Raw genomic sequence first — 21116 nt, 5'->3', positions numbered from 1 at the left:
ATTTTTCATTTTTTCTATAAAAATATTTATATATAAGAAATAATTAATAGCTTTTATTATTCTTTCAATGATGAATTCATTTTTCAGGAGATACTGATCCAGTAAATAGAAGTTTGGTGTGGCATGGAATCCCCTCCTTAAAATTAGATTTTTTATAGGTACCTGAGTTAGAAAGTCAGTCTTATGATTAAAAAAATGAGAAGGCCACAAAATTTCATGTATGTTGATTTTTTTAAAAAAAAAAAAAGTTAAGATGTCAGACTTCTGCTACACATACTAGAACAGAAACAGTTCTCTTTCATGACATTGTTCAATCTATCTTATGTTGAAGCTGTTGACATGTAGGCGATATTTTATCCATAATGGTTTTAAAGTGTGCAAGAGAAGTAGTTTTGTGAGCTATAGATAAGATTTCCTTTTGTATATTGACTTCTCCGTCATTCAGTCTCCTGTGTCACAGATATATAAGGAGGAAGTCCTTTGTTCTAATAGCAAGTTCGTACTTTTTGCTTCGACTACTGAGACTTGCACTATAGAGCCAGATTTTCACAAAGATTACCGGCGACTGTAATTTGAGCAGGGGTTTTTTTTTTCTTAATGCAACAAGACTTTCATAATTTGATAATGTGATGTAAATACAGGCCTTTGTAATCTATACATTGAATTTTTCATTAGGTGCTTTGTGAGTTTTATGTGTTTTGAAAAAATGATGGACCTACCGATTATTTGGTAGTGATAATTGTGTTGTTGTCAGATTTGTTATTTATGCATGCATTGATAGATTATCACCACCAAGAAGAGAGAAGAAATTATGTTGTTTTTGACAATAAATATGTAAAAGTGAAACTCCAAGGTTATAAATGACTATAGTATTTATGCAGTTATGAGAATTAAGGTTTCATTGATAAAAACTTCTATTTTGCAGACAGTTATTTGAATATCCAAAGTGCAGAACATGTAAATGCAGATGTTTTAGATGGAATTTTGAAAACTCTTGAGTAATTTTTGACACCAGTAATGTGTTAAAATTTATTGACTTAATTATCATACAGATATAATTGACTTTTCAAATTTGAATTCTGTTTTCCTGAAACCCATAGAATATATATGATTCAGTAGTTATTGCTTTATTAAGAAATATTAATATTTCAGGACTATAATTTTTAGCATATGTCACAAGGGTCAAGGTTTCTTGCCCCTGTTTACTTGTGGACAGAAAGTACTTGTACTCCAGTTGTTGGATTTATATAACATATTTGTATCACATGATTGAGAACAATTTTACATGGTGTGGACATGCAACTTTTGCTGGAAGCAAGACCATATGTCTGATTCAAGTTGGATCTTCAATTCCAAGTTTTACAATACATTTTGACATTTAAAAAAATGGGGAAAGCTCTATGTACATTTGTTTTTAATTAATTTAGTGCCTTTACATCTTTTTGACCACTAAAAAATCATGGATATATATCACACAGTTATTGCTTTATTTAAAAAATTCTTGTAATTACCTGACCTCAAGATGTTTCTCAAGGTCATTCAGAATGATCTGAGCTTTGTAACTTGCACACTTATTTGGGTCACAGAGTAACATATCTTCTATCTATTTATCTATAATAAACAAAGACTTCAATGTTACATATGATTTATATATTAGGAGTCAAATATAATTAAACAAAATTTTGAGGACACAGACAGATGACTTCACCCAGTATAATATACCACAGAATACCATAGTATACCACAAGATACAACAGAATACCACAGTATACCACATGATACAACAATACACCACAGACTACTACAGTATACCACAGAATACTACAGTATACCACAATATACCACAGTATACCACACAATACCACAGTATACCACACAATACCATAGAATACCATAGTATATACCACAGAATACCACAGAATACCACCAGTCTGATTTAATTGCTGCTAAACTAAAGCAGATGGAGGCAAATAGTTTATGATTTTTCCTTATTATAGTCTTAAGTTATTTAAAAAAGCAGTTTGAATTCATTAGTCACTGTTACTGTAGGCATTGAAACCCCTTACACCTTTCAATAGGTGCATGTGTATGGTGTATAAATACATGCAAGACTGAACTGCTACATCATGCTTGGTGCAATAAAAGTCGTGACAGAATGACGCATTTCCAAATGTAATGTTCCAAATATTTCAATTTTTAAATTAATAAATGGTAGAAATTTAAGCATGATCTCGGAAACTAGATTCTGTGACAGAAATAAAATGCACAATATATGCATCATATTAATAATTTTTGTCCTGTATGACTATATATAAGTTCATAAGGTGTAAATGCAGTGTTGTACATAAATCTGCTTATCAAATTCAAGGTGACAGAGAATTGAGCAGAGTTTCAGGTGTATAGTCAGAGATTTAATTAGACATCACACAAAATCAAAAAGATACAGTCTAATAACTGTCACGGTCGTTAAATGTCACACTTGATTATCTGTTAATGATTAACCATCAAAAAAATCCTAATTAATTATCTGTCTGCAGTATGATATATGAAATTGATATTGATTTCCCTCTGTTGTGAGTGTGCATTACTACAGTGCAACCACTTTAATCTGTATCCTGTTTATCTTGAATACAGCTGAACACAGTTAAGGTGTCTCAACCCTTGTATTGCTGTGGTCAAAGTCTAATAAAAAAAATTGTTCAAAAGGAAAATCCTTTAAAATGTTTGGACCAACTGAAAGTGAAATAAGGGTATTGAGCAAGGTTTATATTTTAACTACTTATAAGCTCCTAGATGTAATTTTTTAAAAATGGAAACAATACTATTTAGTCATATGATGACTAAAAACCTTAAAGCAACCCATGTTAAAGGATATGCATGTCTAATTCAAATTAGAGTTATAGCCCATTTTTATTGTGTTAGACCTTAAGCAATCAATGTGCTGGTCCAGAAATGATGTGAAAAATAAAAAAACAAAATGTATCCAGAAAGTTTGCCTTCAAATTAAAATGCACCTGACCACAAATAGATGATCATGACCTGTGAAATGTGGGCATAAGTTTCATATAGCAGTTGCATAACCATCAATATATCCTTATATTTATTATACTAATAGTGAGTGAAGAATTTCTAATCAAACTGTTTAAATCTGTATAGATGTAATCCTTTCCATGTCTCCTCACGATCACATCAGTGACTATGCTCCAGTAATGAAATCATTAAAATCTTCTAAAGTGGCCCTGTTTCTTTGTAGTTATGTATCAGTAAATTCATTTTGATTCAAGCCACAATTGTTAGATTTTAATTGCCCCAGTGTTAAATTTTTTTTGATTGGAACAGTTTGATAAGCTCCAATAATCAAATTTATGTACACTTAGTGAACATGAAAAACAACATGTTTTAGTGGGTGTAGTGTTTACAGTTGGGTACAGTAAGGGAGGATCTAAGCCTTATTGTTAAAGGGATTGAAAAAAGTCACTGCATCACTATAGTTCCGCATCTTAATTGTCTGTGTCATGTGTGTCATTTTTATCATAGTTTTGTGATGTAAGAGGATAGAAAAAGGTGGGGTTTTCTTCTTTGTGCTTCGTTGATTAAGGCTCAGGAATTAGTATTAAAAATGGATCAATTTAAGCAGTTTTCTCTGCATTTGAAAATAACTGACATTTGAAACTGGTAATACGATGATTGAAATATATATCCAGATATCTGAATACAAGTAGTCTTAAATATCAAAGAATATGATCTAACTTAACCAGACCTTTAACTTAAATGAAGATTTACTTAATACAATATTATATTTTTTTGTAGCTTGAAGACACCTTGAAGTCTTGGGATCAGAATTCCTCACAGATTGGTTAGTATTGAAACACTGCAGTAGAACAGTAGAACCATCATTATATCATCATCATTGCCGAAGAATAGAATCATCAAATTGTCATCATCATCATCATCTTCTTCTTTTTTGAAACTGCCAGTTTCAGGGTGGATTAATAATTAATGATCGTTAAATTATTAATTTAATTAGAACATGTGTTTGTATCGGTGACCTTGGTACTGGAATTTCATATTATTTTTACTTAACCTGTTTTTTTAAGTGTCCCATTAACACAGTATGTATAAAAAAGAAAAAGGGGGTAGATTTAGGGTGAGATAAGTATTTGGGCAGGTCAGATAGGGCCACGATAGCACCTGTAACAAGGCTCCATTACACGGCTCAATCTACAAATCCGGAGAATATATTTGGGCACAGAATGAAAAAGGAATTTGTTTGTAAATAAATACTTAAAGCTGCTCAACAAAGCAGAAAAGCAGTGAAATTGTAGACTTTTTTGTGGTAAATTTGTGTTGAATTTTTTTTTTGGTTTTCATTGCCTTTTTCTGTGTTTTAAGATCTTCAGAAATGATAAGAGTGTTTAATGTTGATTAATTTGTATGGTGAAGAGTTTTTAGGGTGGTCTCGACATTTAATGGGTCATTGATTCCGTAATTACTCATCAGTTAATCAGTTTCGTTTTTGTGAGGGTTTTTTTCTTTGTCCAAGTATAGAACTTGGGTACCACAAAAAACCTCATGCAAGAAAATCTGTCAGATAATTTTAATGCGATTTAAACTGTCTGTATGGAGGAAGGAGTTACTTTAGGTCCATATCAGTATATGAAGAACAGAAAAAGATTGTATCCAAATTGTCTTTTAGCTGTTCTGCTTAAAGAAGAAATTAAAAAAGAAATCTTAAACTTCCCTCTGTATTATCAGAGGAATTATGTTTCATTTGAAGTCAGCTGTTTGTATCTCTATGATTTTCTACGATGAAATTCAACCCCATTTTAAAGTAGTTGAAAAGAATGTGTAATTGAAGATTTCACAAAATGTTTCAGCTCTGGGCAAAAGAAAATAGCTTTACAAAAAATATGACAACACCATGATAAAAATGCATACAATTTGCTCAATTACCCATTTTCTCCCTCAATGCAGAGATTAAGTAGTATTAATGTATGTAAACCCAGGCTTTCTTCACGATCTTTTCGACATTAAAAGCAAATTCGAATCCATGTAGTTAAAGACACAGATATGCAATTAGTAGGTCTATATTGAAAAGCACCCAATTCTCTCCATGCAAATTCTCCTCTTATGGTCGTTTGATCTGCCAAAGAGATAGGTACAGTATTGTAAATCCACCTCAAACGGAATTACTGCCGGTCAATTGGTTCTATGTTGTTATGGTTCATTGACAGTCGGTTTTCATGACAATATCTAAAATGTCCAATAGTTATGTAAGTTTTTTTAAGGTTAATGGCGGGTCAGTGGGTAGGGAATCTCACTGATTAAGCTGCAGTGTATTAGTAGCTTTAGTAGGTGTGGTGGACTAAAGACTTCAAGCATTGCTTATAAGTTTGTAGGCTATATTTATATATTGAGGATCCCTCTGAACTTGATGCATGTCTCATTGTAAGTATGCATTTTCCAAAACATTTTAGGGAACTCAGTTCAATTTTCTTCATCATCATATTCATGGATAGAATATTTAGTACATTATATTAAGAGTTCTCTGAGCTTCAATTGCATTGCATTCCATCTATTAATTGCTTTAAACTCGATCTGGTAAATAAGTTATTTTGAGATACTGTCTATATACATAGATTAACTAGGATTAACTGAATTCCATGTGTTGTAATAAAATTATTGAGCCATTTCATGTTAATATTTTGAAGAGCACCAAGTTATCTCACTTATAGAGGAAAATGTCTTAACATTATCGTGAAATGTATGCATTATACATCTATATAGGCTAATGACATGTAAATAATACATTATCAGCAATATCCAATGTCAGCGCTAATGATAGTTATTGCTATTTGAACATTTTGTACACTTTACAATTACCGTAAATGTAGAAACTTTGATGAAGCTCGAGATATGTAGATGAAATTAAGGAATGAATAATAATTGTCAGAGTTTTGATCCATTCTTCAGCTTTCTTTAATTCATGTTAAAGAGTGATTTCACGTCAAATATTGATAAACCATCAAAGTTTCACTCTCAAAATTTCTAAAAGCCAGATATTGTTAAGTTTTCAACCCTTCAAGGAAACTATATATTTATGGTTAACTATGTTATTACCAGTGTATTAAGCATACATATACAGTAAAACTTGTTTAGTACAAACACAGATATTGCAAATTCACGGATATAGCGAAGTTTTCGTGGATCGCCAGCTATAAATAAATTTTACTAATTCCTTGTACGGATATAACAAATTACAGATATAGCGAAGTAATTTCACAGGTCCCAGTGACTTCGTTATAACTGAGTTTTACTGCATGCTGTTTTGAACCAGACTTAGGTTAAGATTTTAATGTATACCATCCAGTTTATGCTGTGCTTTCTAGAATTCATTTCTTGTTTAAGAAGTTCCTTAGGGATTGTGACATTGTTTGGATGTCAAATTAAGTTAACATAGGATATGTGTAACTGTTGGTTAAACTAAAATTTATTGTTCTTGGCATTTTAAGGTTATAAGAAAACCAGGTATACTTATTAAATATAATAAATAAAACAAATAATACTGCAATTTGGCGTAGGTGTATTTTTTGATATGTGGTTGTATTTAAAAAGATATGAAGTTATTATACAGATGTAAGTGGAAAGGAGAAAATGCATGGCTGGACCGGGATTCGAACCCTGGACCCCTGCATCACTAGTCAGGTGCTCTACCGACTGAGCTTCCCAGGCCGATATCCACGGCCCAAACCATTACACAGATAAAGTATACCATTGAGGGTGTTGGCAAGAATCCCAGTTCCCTGAGGCCAGGAGTATTCCCAGCGGCGAAGCCGAGTGAAATATTCCTGATTGGGGGGAACTTGAATCTTGCTAACTCCCTCAGTGATATACTTTTTAACTATTTAATTATACCGACACAAATTTCAAAGCAGGGATTAGTTTAATAGACTAACACATAGCAAAATGAAGATTATATAGTCCATTCACAGCGATACCGATATAATTTCCAAGCAGGGATTAGCTCACTTGACTAATTAATACCCAGCAAAATGAGGGTACCGTATATACTCGCCTATAAGTCGGTCCGCCTACAAGTCAATTGTATTTTTAAAGCTTAAATTAGAGGGATTGACCCTCTAAAGTATCAATCTTCTTGTAAATTGGGTATAAGTCAGATAAAGAGTTTTGGACCAAAGTTGAACTCCCAAAATAACCGACTTATAGGCGAGTATATACGGTAAGTCCATTTACAGTGATTTCTAGGGATCTATTTATATCTAACGATCTAGTTCTATATAGGGAAAAATTAGTAGAGGTATAATAAAAGGTACTAACTTCAAATCATACTCTAGTTGGCATGTACAAATCACACAGTGTGTTTTCTTAAGGGATCACTCAATTAAGAAGCACAGGTTTAATGAGAGGATATGTTACATTTTATATGTTAAAGTTACGTATTAAGGACACACGCACTTTAATTATCAAGTAGAGGTCAAGTGCAGGTCGAGCCCCCTTGTGGTCAATTTAAGGTTGACTGATGCCCTTCATTGGATTTCAAGGTTGACCGAAGTCCATTAACAGAAACTAATACCCCGTATATTACAATGGTATGTGATCTTCAGCAGGTTTTGTTTGTTTTACAAAGTTTTATCACAAAACAATCGTTACCTAATGTAAACAAATTGCACAATGATTCCATTCTTCCTGAGGTCAGAGGTCATGTTGTAAAAGTCACTTCTATCACCTGACTTTATTAGTGATATAATAATTAATTAGTATAAATATTTAAATTTCTAAAGGGTGTCCTGTAATACAGATATCAAACCTTAAGAAGAAAGGCATAGTTATCAAACCATAAGAAAGGCTCTCCCATTTCTACAGGTGTGTGCTCTAATTGTACAACCAAAGTGGGCATGGCCGTATATTAGAATTCAAACCTTGTTGAACAAATGAATCTTCAATGGATGGGATGAATGTTTGATAGTAGTGCAGTGTAATATATATTCATAGGTTTACCCAGGTGTGTTTTATAAGGCAATTACTTCATTTACAGAAATTTTTTTTTTAAAAATTCATGGCCACTATTGAGGTATGTTTTCTATATATATAATAATTATTTTTATCACTTGCATGGACATCCATATTAAAATTCTATTATATATATAAACCGCAGGGTATATTCTTAACAATTTTCATTTGAGTGGGAAGAATTGATGAGGTTTGTTTTGTTAAGTACTTCATTCATGGCAGTTCTCCCTTTTATTCTAAATTTGAGTGAATGAAATTACATAGGAAGCTTAGAGTAGTTTCTCACGACAGCCAAGTCTGAAAAGTGAAGGAAGCTATACTTAAATAATTTTAAATTGCTATATCAGAAAAAAGGAAACAACGAATGAAAATCTGTTCACCTTAAGATCAATCTGTAGGCTTCCTGACCTGGGTTTTTGTACTCTAGAGTGGAAGTTGACTCATTTCATGAGCCTGCTCGAGATCAGGTTCAATCTGTGTAAGAATTATGAAGTGGAATTGATTCGTGTATGATCATAATTGACTCCCCTCATTCAGACTTTTTGCAGTAGTCTGTTTAAATCGGTGCAGCTCATTCACTCAGTCTCGTCTCTTTCATAACAACAGAACACAACAGAAAAGTGTAACGTTACCTAATTTCAGGGTTTTAATTGAGAGCATTTTTCTTTGCCTTTTTTTTTTATGTGTATTTGAATTTCATTGTGAATTTTAATGCCGTTGCAGGGAGCCTCTTTAGCACAAAGTTGTGGACAGTTTACGAGGAATATTGCAACAACTATCCCAAAACCAGACAGTGAGTATACTCTAGCATTTTGAATGATATTCTTCTTACTGAAATGTTGAGTTTTAATTAATTTATAAAATTCTGTTTATAAATAGTAAGTTAAGTTTAATTTTCAGAGATGTTGATATATTATGTTTGTCACTGTTGAATGCTTTCACGACAATTGCATTGCTGCACAGGTGTGATTGCATTCCTCTGCTGGCAAACTGAATATTTAATGTAAACCTAGAAATGGCTGAAATTATACAAATCTGTTGCTTTGTGAGTTTTCTATGGACCACAAAGTATTCTTAAAATAAATTTTGATTCTAAAAGCTTTTATCATAAATTATTATTAATTGAATCAAGAAAAGTCATTAAGAATTGCATCATTCATAAGGGCCATATTCTCAAAATGGAAATATATTTTAAAAATTATTTTGAAAAGTATGAGAAATATAATGTTAATGTCCTTATTTTAGTGAGATTTATATTTTAGTGAATTACATAATGTCATCTACTGCGAACTATGAATTAACATTATATATGATAAATAAATTACCAGTAATATATATTACCTTGTTCAGGACCAAAGTTGTACAAATTTTCAATATGTTAAAAGAAGGTACATTAACAGTAATGTTGCCAAAGTCTGTATGTATGTACATTGTACCAAGTAAATCTCTACAAGGTCAGTGACCTTTAAACGACTGGCATCAGTAAGCATTATCAGATTATTATATAGATGTCATCACAATACTGACTTCCATTTCTGGGTTGGGAATCAATAAAGTTGTAATAAAAAAAAAAATCTTCACAGAACACTGATTACGATTATAAATGAATGCAGTAATAAGTCAAATTCACGCAATTGGGAAAGTAGTGACAGAATCACAATACTCCTATACCTTTAACAACAGAGATTTCTGTTCAACGTCAATAAGTTTGAGACCTGTACAGATGTTGTGTTAAGATGAAAAGATTCGTAAAATGTCTTTTGAAGATGTGTACTCAGATGGGAGAAGACCACCTAAATATTTCTAAATCTGGGCAGTGATAGCAAAATCATATTGAATAAAAAACAAGATCTGCATGGTGTCAGAAGTTATTACTTGTTTTTGAAATGAAATGTGATATGAATTCTAGTGATTTTTTGCAAAGTAAAGGGGAAATTTTTTTTTTTAAATTGCGCATTGTGTTTGAAGAGAGAGTGTGCAAAATTATCCATTCTTGTTTTCTGATACAATACTTGTTAAGTTTTATTTTTTGGTGATCTCAGTTTGTAGAGTTTTGACATTTAAAAGACTGCACGACATAGGCAGTTAAGAAATGGATGGTTGTTGCAATAGATCTCTTCTGCATGCAAGTGTAACAGTTTTAAACTAGCTAGCTTATCTGTATCATATAGACTCCATTTTGGGGAATGGACAACATTTTATTGTGATTGTTTTATTCAAATACGTGTGTACTTGTTCTTGAAGAGTGTTTGATATGACTATCTGTATTGTAGATTACTAGACAAGAAGTATACGTCGGACGATTCATTCGTGGATTTCTGTAATCTGAGACGCGGTTCCTCACCGTACAGTCTTGATACTCTTCTGCACCTACCTGTAAGTCTAACTTTTATACTTTTCTACAATAGGCAGATGGCTTGTAAAGTCAAGTTACCAGAAGTAATCACTTTGTCTGTCTGTCTGTGTTGTGGCTTTAGATTTCAGCATCTACCTGCAAGTCTGACCTTTACATCTATACCTACAATAGACTTGAAAGGTAATCACTCTGTCTGTGTGTGTTGTTTAGTAATAATTAAGCATAGACAGCAGGAGAAAATGCATTATGAGAAGAACTCCAGATTTCAGCATAGATAGTTAGAGGGCTCTGATTTATTATGTCATAGAGTTACACAGGTTTTTTCTGCATGGATAGCTAATGAAGGACTCAGTCTTACTGCTGAATAGCATAATTTTTTGGATATACCAATTCTATTAAATCTGTGAAATTGCATTTATATAGTGAGCTGTGTATGATTCGTGGAGTGCTCTGAGCTACGTTATGGTCAAATAGTAACCCAAGAAAGTTGCCAGGTTTAGATTTTAAGATTTTACAAAATACAAAAGGGTTTAAAGTACCCAAGGACCAAGTTAATAAAAGGAAAAGACCATCGTCTGCTGAACGTTTACAAGGCACGGACAGGACCTGATATATGAGGAGAAACTTGGGTCATGCTTGATTGAGATCAAATGGAAAGATAATATTTTATGATTACAGGGACTGCTAATCTGTGGTTGACACAGGAGATGTCTCGGATTTTTTATGTAAAATAAATTGCTTATCTTAAATTAAGAATTCTTAGAGTATTGTCAGATACATATTCACTGAATTTTTCCTTGCTTTCTTCTCCGTGATCACATTACATTAGAGATTGAGTTTGAATATCTTCTTTTATTTTTACTTACAAGTTTTGTTGAGCTAAAATTGATTCATTTTGTCAAGCAGGTAGACAAATCCTAACCCTTGTTGTTTTTAAATGACACCAAACTACAATTCTTTTTTTTTTTCACCATTTTCTGCTGCAACCTCCAAAATAACAATTACGTGTGAGGCAAAGATCAGCTTAATGAAATATTTTGTTGGAGTTATTTCCCTTGGCTCATTAAGTATTCAGTGAATCGGTATAGAATTTTAACAATAGACAACAGTAAAGTCATTGTATCTAGATGTCTAGACCAAATCATAACCTTGATAATGTTCTTGAACACAGATATAAAAAAAAAAATCCTTTCAAAACAGAATTTTAAAGTTTTCTTTTACATTACATAACACGATTTTAAAAACTTTTGAAAACATTATGTGTGAAAGACATTGTGTCCTTAGATAGTATCACTGTGTTCATATTCACAAGGTTTATGCATTTCCTTTGCGAGAGTATAGAGGTGTACTGTCTTTAACAAGAAAGTATATCCTGAAAACTTAATGCTTCTTGGACAGTTCTTAACCACAGGGACATGACAATAGTCATTAAGAAATGGTAATTTAATTCAAGAATACAGTAGTTTGTGAATAACTAAAGAGTAAGTTCAAAAAACAAACCCAGCACAATGATTGATACGTGCACATGATATTATTTTTGACAATTTTGACACCAGTTTTAATTTTTTATTTCATGCATGTTCACTTGTTTTTTCTGATCGTCATGTTGATAGGAGTATTATACCCTTCCGTTTTGAAGAGTTCTGGAGCAATATTTCCTGCAGTCTTTAACGTTTCATTCTGGATGTTGTTTTTAGAATTTATGGATTAATTGGTTTGTTGAAACTAAATTTAACATTTTCATTGTGGAAAAATGATGACCGGAAAGGGTCAGAAAGTACGGAAAAGGATCTTACGATCTCAGTCTTGCGTGGAACCGGTAAGCTGGGTATATTTTCATTCTTATTTTTTGAATGACGTCAAGATATTTATATGATATTTCATCGCGTAAATTATATATACTTCTGAAAGAAATAATGCTATCTAATTGAAATATCTGGCGATGGTTCATTCTAAATTTGACACAGGGTCAATTTTGCCATCAGATAAGCCATGACGAACTCTAATTTAATAACACTTTCTACGACAGGTGACGGCTGGTGTCAGTTGTTTGTATTGATATTTATACCTTTAATATCGTAGAAAATAGCGTGTAAACAAATGAGGTCATTAAGTGCACGAGAGACCCTCTCTGAGATGTCATTATGAGTTCCTTCTGTTTTGTATATTGTTCCTTTTGGATATTTTGCTTATGCTCAAGTCTCGAACAAGTATGTACGGATAGTTAAACTGAAATATTGCTTCTTAGACAGTGTCCAAAATTTCTCTTTTCCCACTAGTCTGAGACTGTTTTGGCAGGGCTGACAACTTTTTTTTTTTGAATTTTTAGCTTGTACAAACATTATTTAAGATGTTGAACTTCAGGGCTAGCAATTCTGTTATGAAAGGACATTTACTCTCTCATTATAACAGATCTCTCTCCCCATCATATACAGTTGAGCCTCATTAAACTGGATGCATATGTTCCCAACTTCGGATTAAGGAAGCCTTCAAATTACTGAAATAAACTTTTTTAAATTGGTAGATATACTGTAGGTCACAAAATTTTTACGTGAGATTGTTGTTTTGTATTTCATAAGCGAAACAAAATTTTCATGAATTTTGATTAATGCTCCATACAATCTTTAATAATCGAATTTTACATGAGAATGAAACTTTCGCCAGCAGATGGTCTCGCGTAACTACATGAAAATAAAGTTCTCACAAATAAAAAGTGATTTACTGTAAACGTAAACTCTGTTCTCCATGATTTTTGTCCAGAACTTAAAGCGTTCAGATTATTGGTTTCCGGATTACTGATGCTCCACTATATTAGTGATAATGTCAAACCAATACTTGCACACTATCAAGCAGCACTTTTGCAACATGAATTTTCCATAGCTGCAATGCTGAGTTCTGATATGACATATTATACTTTTCTGTTGGTAACATCAGTCCATTGGAATGTTTCTAGCTTCAATCTGTTTCATACTGTAATAAGTCATCCTTAACAGACAGTTTGGATTGTTCCATATTTTGATATTTAGTGTAATTGACAACTCATCACAAATTCTTGAGACTCTCCCATTGTTGTCCTTTATATCTACAAACAATTCCCAGACTGTGTCCATTGAAATTGTGATTGATGGAGCTGAAAGCTCTTAGATCCTGAATGAAATTTTGCCAGTCATGTTGGTGAATAAGTTTAATTAATTGTGTGTACTTTAATGATGGATGAGGAAAATAGTAAGGTGTGTTTTGTTTGTTTTCTGAAAAAGATTTCATTCTTGAAATTAGCTTAATATAATCAGGACCCTCCCAGAACAGTAGTATAAACATGCATATGAAAATCATCTTGTGCACGTCATTTTCTTTGTATGTGATGAAATAAACCATAAAGAAGATGCCCATAAAATAAACATTAGCATTACCTTGTCTATATATATAAACATTCAGAGGTAAAAATCCTTCCTGTATGATAAAAGTATCATTAAAGAACTCTTCAAGAAAATAAATTTTTCAATGGGAATTTTAATGACGGAATTCTTTGAACAATCACCTTGTTAAGAACATAAGATAGGAGAGATATGGTCATTGATAATCCTACTTGTCCACTGATTAAAATCAGGTCAAAATGACCAAATTCAGTCAGGAAGGAGTCCTCGGTACTTTTTCGTGATTTAGGTGTCATTTAGATGTTCCATATTTTTGTGTGGGTGACCTTTTTGTTGAACTTTGTTCCTTCCTGAGATACTAGTCAGAGTAGGATCCTCTCAGCTGGAATTTATCATTATTCCTGGAGACAGAGTTAATATTACTCAAGTTTTTTTTTTTTTAAATAAATTTGTCGCCTTCCCTTTAGATATCTTTTGAGAAGTTTATCTCTTACTTTTGGAATTTTTAAAATTTTCGTTTGATAAAAACGGGGTTAGTCCCATTAGAAGCTGGTGGCAAGTGTTATGTTTATCTGAAATAACACATTTCAGCCGTACATCTTAAGTATATGCTTTCTGATCCCCGTGTCAGTTACCTATCTTATGTAAACAAAGGTGTCCCCCAGATTAACTTACGAGGGTGATCCCGGAATTTCGCAGGGAGTCGGAACAACAATGCGGCAGCACATCAACCAGGATTTCCAGAGAGGGATGAATTTCAGTTGTTTGTTTATTCTGGGTCGATCTCTGACGTGATATTGCTGGGGGGCCTGATTATCTTGTGCGGTTCCTTCATCGGTGCCTGTCTCTTCGCAGCTTCAGTCATATTTTACCACATTCTTTTGCGGGTAGCTGATCCTCTTATCTTGACCATGAAATAATTTGTATATGAAGAAAAAATCACATCAATGTCCGCAGGGATCATTTTATTTAAAGCTATACATGTGTATGGACTATTGTTATGAAAGACATTCCACTAAAATGGGTTATATAAATCAATGGATTCAGCGTTGAATTGAAGAGTTCTAACTGAATTTGTGAAATTTAAAGGTTTATGTACATTTCACTGTGTAATACATGTATTCATTACCTCCTATATTAAACTCTTTCCTGGAGTTATATATTATAAAACAGTATTCTTGTATTGGCGGAACAAAAGAAATTGATATAATGGCATGTAAAGCATTGAATGTTTGGAGATATATTATAAAACTGAATGTTAATTCTCTTACCTGGAGCATCAGATTGAATAATTTATGAAAATTAGCAAAATGATAAAGAATGCTCATAAATATGTATGGCACAGATTTCTTCGCATATATGTTCAGCATGGTTGACTTAGACATATCCTTTTAAAATGCCTCTTGACATCGCTGTTCTCCATGTCAAGAAAGCTACACGCAGCAGTTGAAAGTTACAAAGGCCGCAGCCATTTCTGACGACCCAAACAGATTTGACTGGTGCCCAGCTGTGATTTTAAAATAATCAAACTCCCTTGATATTCAATGAAAAACTTTCAACTTTTCAATATTGTTGTCCCTTGATTGCAAAATTAAAACTCTGAGCTTGTAACAAAATTTGCAGAATGTAGTTATTGCAGTATTTTAGGAATGTTTTCAAAATATCAATAAATAGAAATTTGACCTTTTTAGACTTGAATATCAGTCCTACATGTATGCAAAGGTATTTAAATTTGAGGTTTGAGGAATAATTCTTATGAATAAAAAAAGAAGAGAAAATGGATTCCTAATCCCTGAGATTAAATAGACATTAAACTCTGCTTAAAAATATGATAATACAGTACATACACACACACACACACATTGATTGTAGACAGAAAAATTTTTCATGCTGTTTGAGTTTCAGTTTTGATATGTGAAGAAAATGAAAAAATTCTCTCCTAGCTACCATATCCAACCATTCATACACCCCCTCCCTTAAGAGTTGTGTTATCATTATTAACAACATGTAACTATGTTTATTTTGAAACATTGGATTTCGAAAACTAATAAAGATTAAAAACTTCAAGGTTTCATAAAAAGAAGAGGTGCATGGAAGGGGGGAGGGGGGAGCCATTTGATAAATCTCTCTTTTAATCAATCTGCATCTAATCTTGGACATTTTTTGACTTCAAATAAGGTCAAGGTCAAGGCTTTTTATCAGGTCATGAGCAAACATATTTGTCTTAGGTAAAAATAAGGAAAACCTGATGAGAATTCACCACCACTACAAAGTTGTTTTTTTTTCATAAACACCTTTTGTGTCTATGAAACTTCTTTAGTTTTATAAATTAAAACTTGTCTAAACTATAGCAACCAACAGTATATGGAAAAAAAAGAAGAATTGCTTGAAACAAGAATGTTTTAAAAACAAAGTATTTGGGGTACTAAATTATTTCACAGGAATGCACATCCAGATCGAGTAAGCTTTATTTCTGAATAATGTTTAATTTTGGGAAGGTGAGTATCTGCTGATTAGTCTGATGGGAAATATTTAAATTTACTTAATTGGATAACTGAAGTAAGTTTTCAGTATTTTCCTCACTGCAATTTGTCTTTTCATTGTGAAGGTTTGCACCCAAGAAATGATAAGTGCCATAATAGATAGATGAACATTTTGGACTGTTTACGGGGTCATGCTCTTGAGAAATTAGAGGGAAATCTCTAACATTAACAATAATATGTTACCTTGGACTTATAGTTTTTCCAAAAACAACTTATGATTAATTACACGAAACTATTCCACAACAACATGTCAGAATGGGGCATATAAATATACCAAGTCCTTCACTGGTGTCATTGTCTGCCATAGCCATTTATTCAGGCCTAATGTGGCCTTCGAATGGCCTATTCATGCAAAAAGTCTATAACAGCTTGGATGGGTCAGTACCCAGGGTGCTTAGCTCAAGCATTTTGGTATTTAATTGGTAGAACAAAATGTCTCTCCTGTTAACTGCAATGAAAAGAAATGTCTTTGACCTCAATGCTGCTTTCATAAGTGTCCGTAATATTTGCAATAACTGGAATGTAGTTTATAACTTTGAAGTAGAGGATAAAAAAATGTTAGTATAAAAGATAGCACTTTATATTTCTTTCTGTTTTTGATGATTTCAATTAAGGATCTAAATTCTTTAACCATTTATGCAATCGGGGAACTATTTGAATTGCAATTGAAAACAATTTTGTTGTCGGAAAGTAATAAATATTTCAGTGAGATGTATTTATAAGTGCCTGGGCCTCATTAAATAAATCAGTTTATTTGTGGATTGTGCAAGGCATCTCTTCCTCTCTTTCAAAAACTATTCTGACATATATTTTCATATTAAAAGAGGGAAAATTTTGAAATAGCAATGCATTTCTCTTCATTGAACAAGATAGACATTTTGAAAGCCCCTCCACAATTCCCTGAAAAAAATGGGGGAGGGAGGAATGAAAAGCCTTGTTCAAAGATTTTAAGTCTCCAGAAGACAAAAATTTTATTTACTTGTCTCCCTCCCCCCTCCTCCAAAAGTAAAGACGTCTTAATCTTTTAAAGTATTTTGATTTTGATTTATAGAATAAAGTTCTTTACTAAAGGCACATGTTTTGTAAGATCTTTTTTTTCAATTATTAGTGAAATTATCTAGCAGTTTTCACATTGAACCAATCTGTTGCAGCAGGAGATGATATTTATTTTCTTCTGGATCCACTTTTAATGCAGGATGAAATAGAACCCCATAATTCAGTGGAACTTGCATATTTACTATAATTTATCTTTTGTGCACTCAGAAAGGAACTTTGGTCATGACTTTGCATACCAATAAAACATTGGGCGTTCACTTGATTCAGGGTGGGATGCGTGCATAGATAAATATGTATGGCCATGACTTTTAGTTTTAAATTACTAGTTCATTACAATAAATGTAAATGAGGGTGACAGCTAGATTATGAATGAAATTTCACATAAACGAGAACCTTACAGATATGTCTTTCTATCTATTGTGAAGAGCTATGTTTTGTCCACTACTGTCACATTTCTCTGGCAGATAGATGACATTTTGATAAAACTGTCTCCTTCAAATTTTAAAGCTCTTTTGATGTTTGGGAGAAGTTTTGTATACACACAGCAGGTTTTAAACTAACTGTAAACAAGTATGTTTGGTGTTCAGAATCTAACTCTTAGCACTATGGGATTCCAGTGCCTTTGTCTTGTATGGAAAAAAAATCATTGATTACAGAAATTTACCAATAGCTTCCTGAAGATATTTTGTAGCTTATTTTATGCATATTTCTTATATTTTTAAATCCCAATCTTCATGGAAAGTTATTTTACAAGAATCTTTTTCAGCAACAGTTTATATGTTATTTGCAAAACAACATTTGCCAATACTATCTTTTATTCTAAGACTGAACACCCCTCCCTTTTTTCTGAAAAGTTCAAGATGCTTGTTTTCATGCATATCTTAAAATGGTTTTCAACATTTGAGGAAGTATCCTTGCTTACAACTGAAATAAAAGAGATATTTGCTAAAACTTCCCCCCCCCCCTTTTTGATGTGATTATGCCACCAAATTGTGTGTTTTTTTCTTTGGAAAAGGGAGTCTATTTTTTAATGTTTTTTCAATGAAAACATTGTTTTTGAGTCATTGCAATAAGTACACCACATTCATTTCTTTTCAATTTTGTAACCCAGAAAATTCTCTTGACACCTGTGTTTTAATTGACACTAATTACATTTACACTTTTACGCATTAAGTATAAAGCTATAGTGTACCTGTTTTACAAATACTTTCTTAAAGGTATTACAGCATTCCTGCTAACATAAGCAGCAAAGCCTTAGAGTTCGTAATGCTTGCACAGGTAAACATGTTAGGAGTCGATTGAGACCAGAAGAACAGCTTTTTGTGCACTTAAATTTTGTTTGTGCATGTTTTTTAGACAGGTAAATTGAATAATTATTGGGTTGGTACCCAGTGACTTGCAACACCTCTGCTCGTGAACATATAACCTATTTGGTTAAGATTTATGTTAGGAATGCAACCAACAGGAATTTTAATTCAGGTTTATATTGCAAAGATGTGCACTAAAGGAGTGCAATTTTTCAACATTGTGAAAAAAGATGAACAATTTTTCTTGCATGTACATTTACTCATCAGCAAAAAATCTTTAGAAAGAGATTTTGACATGAGCTACAATCTCTAATTTGCATGTTGTAGTCATTGACTCATAAAAGGTGTGTTTGAAATGTTTTCTTCGTTATAGTGAAAACATTTTTTTTTTACCGTAAATTATTTTCTTAGGTATATGACCTTCAAAAATTTTAACTCCAGTTTTTAATGTATTTAATTTGGAGGAGTTAATGTAAGACAAAGTATGGATAAGGATTTAAGGCTGAAGTTCATTGCTATAACAAACATCTTTTCAGGTTGTTTCATGTTGACTTTGTGTCACTTCTCATTCTAGCACTCGAAGAGTTTTAAAAGATTGATTCAGTTTCTATATCTAATAAAGCTTCAATTTAAATCACTGACCCCAATAATAATTTATGTGATATTAAGCATCTGGATATTAAATCTTTTGGGGACAAGTAGCCAACATAAATTCTTTATCTGTATTCCTCATCAGCGAGCCTCAAGTAGCCATTTATAAGTGTGTTTTCTGGGATTATACACACTCCCTTAAATCATCAAACATTAGAAATATAAGGAGCTCTTCTCAGGTCATAATTGGATAAGTATTGTGTGGAAAAACATCTTAGGAATTCAAAATGGCAGGTGTGAGAATTTTAATGAAACAATATTCATGTTGGAGACATCGATTTACCATCCACTATTTACTGTATTTTTTTCACTTTCATTCTGGTCCCCTTTTAGTGCCATGTAGCAAATCCCCATTCCCCTTATTAAATCTTCTGGTACATGTATATATATGTACATATGTGCATATGATAAATAAATAATAATGCATAATACATTGAAATTTGACAAAAAAAGTAAAGACAGTAAAACATGCTGATAATGAAGTGCCAGGGAAGGACGATTTTAATTGCTTCGTTATAAACTTAATTGAATTATATAATAATCATTAAGTTTACAGTATGATTTAAAGCTAAGGGGAATGAAAACCACTTAACTGTATAAAAGAGTCAATTCATCATAAGCATGTTCATTATAAGCATGTTTTACTGTATTTCTGCAGCTGTTTATTGCATAAAATATATAAGCAGTATGTGTGGGTGTAATTAATTATTACAGAATTATTTTTTTTTGCTTTTAAGTTATATGTTTGCACTTCAGCTGTGAAGTGCATGACTCAAGAAATTAAAAAAAAGGGCCTTTGATCTTGCAAAATAGGATGCAAAAAAAGTAATATACCTCTCAATTTGAAAAAAAACACAGTTTAATACCAAACAAAATAAATCACATTTTCTGGGATCTGATATCATTAATATGTCACAAAAAGGTCTTTAAATTGCAGTTCCTTTCCAAAGCACTGAGAGATGAAACACATAAATTGATATAAAATAATCATTTTGTATTGAGTTATATCTGAGCAGGATTTCACACAAACACTACCTAAATGGAGAACACACCTAAAATTATTTTATGTACAAAAATATTACAGAAAAGATAAAACGAGGGCACAGATTTTATGATGACAGTGTAATTTACTTATTTACTTGTCTCACCATTAAAGTATTTGGAACTGCCCTAATGTGCATAATGCAAGACCTGAGGAAGTGAAGCTGTAAAACTATTTATACAGGGTTGTGTATTGGCCAGTTGCCTTCAAGATGAGAAGAAAGAGATGCAATCTGAATCCTAATTAGGACAGATACATAAAAGTTTATGTTAGTTAAGGAACATCTGTGACACAGATGTGGTGAAATTTTTGTTGTATGTGTATACATATAGGTATAACTTAGTGAAAATGAACTTGCAGTCAAGCTTAACGAGAAATGGGCGAATTAGGAATAATGTATGTGTCTCGACATTTAAGACCCAACACAGGGAACTCATGCTGAAAACGATTTCCCATTCAGTTTCTGGTGTATTCATCCAGTGGATGATTGCTCAAGAATAAGGTATTGGATGGGTCTAATGTCTGGCTCTGATTGAGAAAAGCTGGAAAAAGGAGGGATTTCTGAATTATCTGATACAAGGATTGCTAGCGTTGATAAACCAACGAGAACAATTGTGCTTACCTACGAGTTGTGATATCATACTGGCTTTGTGTAAGGAATTAGCATACAGAGATCTGGATAAAGGTGCAATCAAGCACAGATATTTATAAAACATACAACCCATCCATCACAAATCTTCCCTTTTATGAATTATT

The 21116-nt window shown here is 32.5% G+C and overlaps 1 protein-coding gene across 2 annotated transcripts in view; it reads left to right on the top strand.

Annotated features, from left to right (window-relative positions):
• The window catches only part of LOC133185598 (uncharacterized), a 109655-nt gene that overhangs the window by 31885 nt on the left and 56654 nt on the right, over nucleotides 1-21116 (top strand). For both annotated transcript variants that reach the window (XM_061320904.1, XM_061320907.1), the window contains exons 5-7: nucleotides 3811-3856; nucleotides 8755-8824; nucleotides 10305-10407. In XM_061320904.1, the coding sequence (XP_061176888.1) occupies nucleotides 3811-3856; nucleotides 8755-8824; nucleotides 10305-10407 (219 nt within the window). The remainder of the gene's footprint in view (nucleotides 1-3810; nucleotides 3857-8754; nucleotides 8825-10304; nucleotides 10408-21116) is intronic.

This window comes from Saccostrea echinata, unplaced genomic scaffold (genome assembly GCF_033153115.1).
Source record: "Saccostrea echinata isolate AGI-Se365-2 ecotype Australia unplaced genomic scaffold, CSIRO_AGI_Sech_v1 ptg000012l, whole genome shotgun sequence".
Lineage (NCBI taxonomy): Eukaryota > Metazoa > Mollusca > Bivalvia > Ostreida > Ostreidae > Saccostrea > Saccostrea echinata.
The sequence above is the reverse complement of the archived record's forward strand: the minus strand, read 5'-3'. Positions and strand labels throughout refer to the sequence as shown.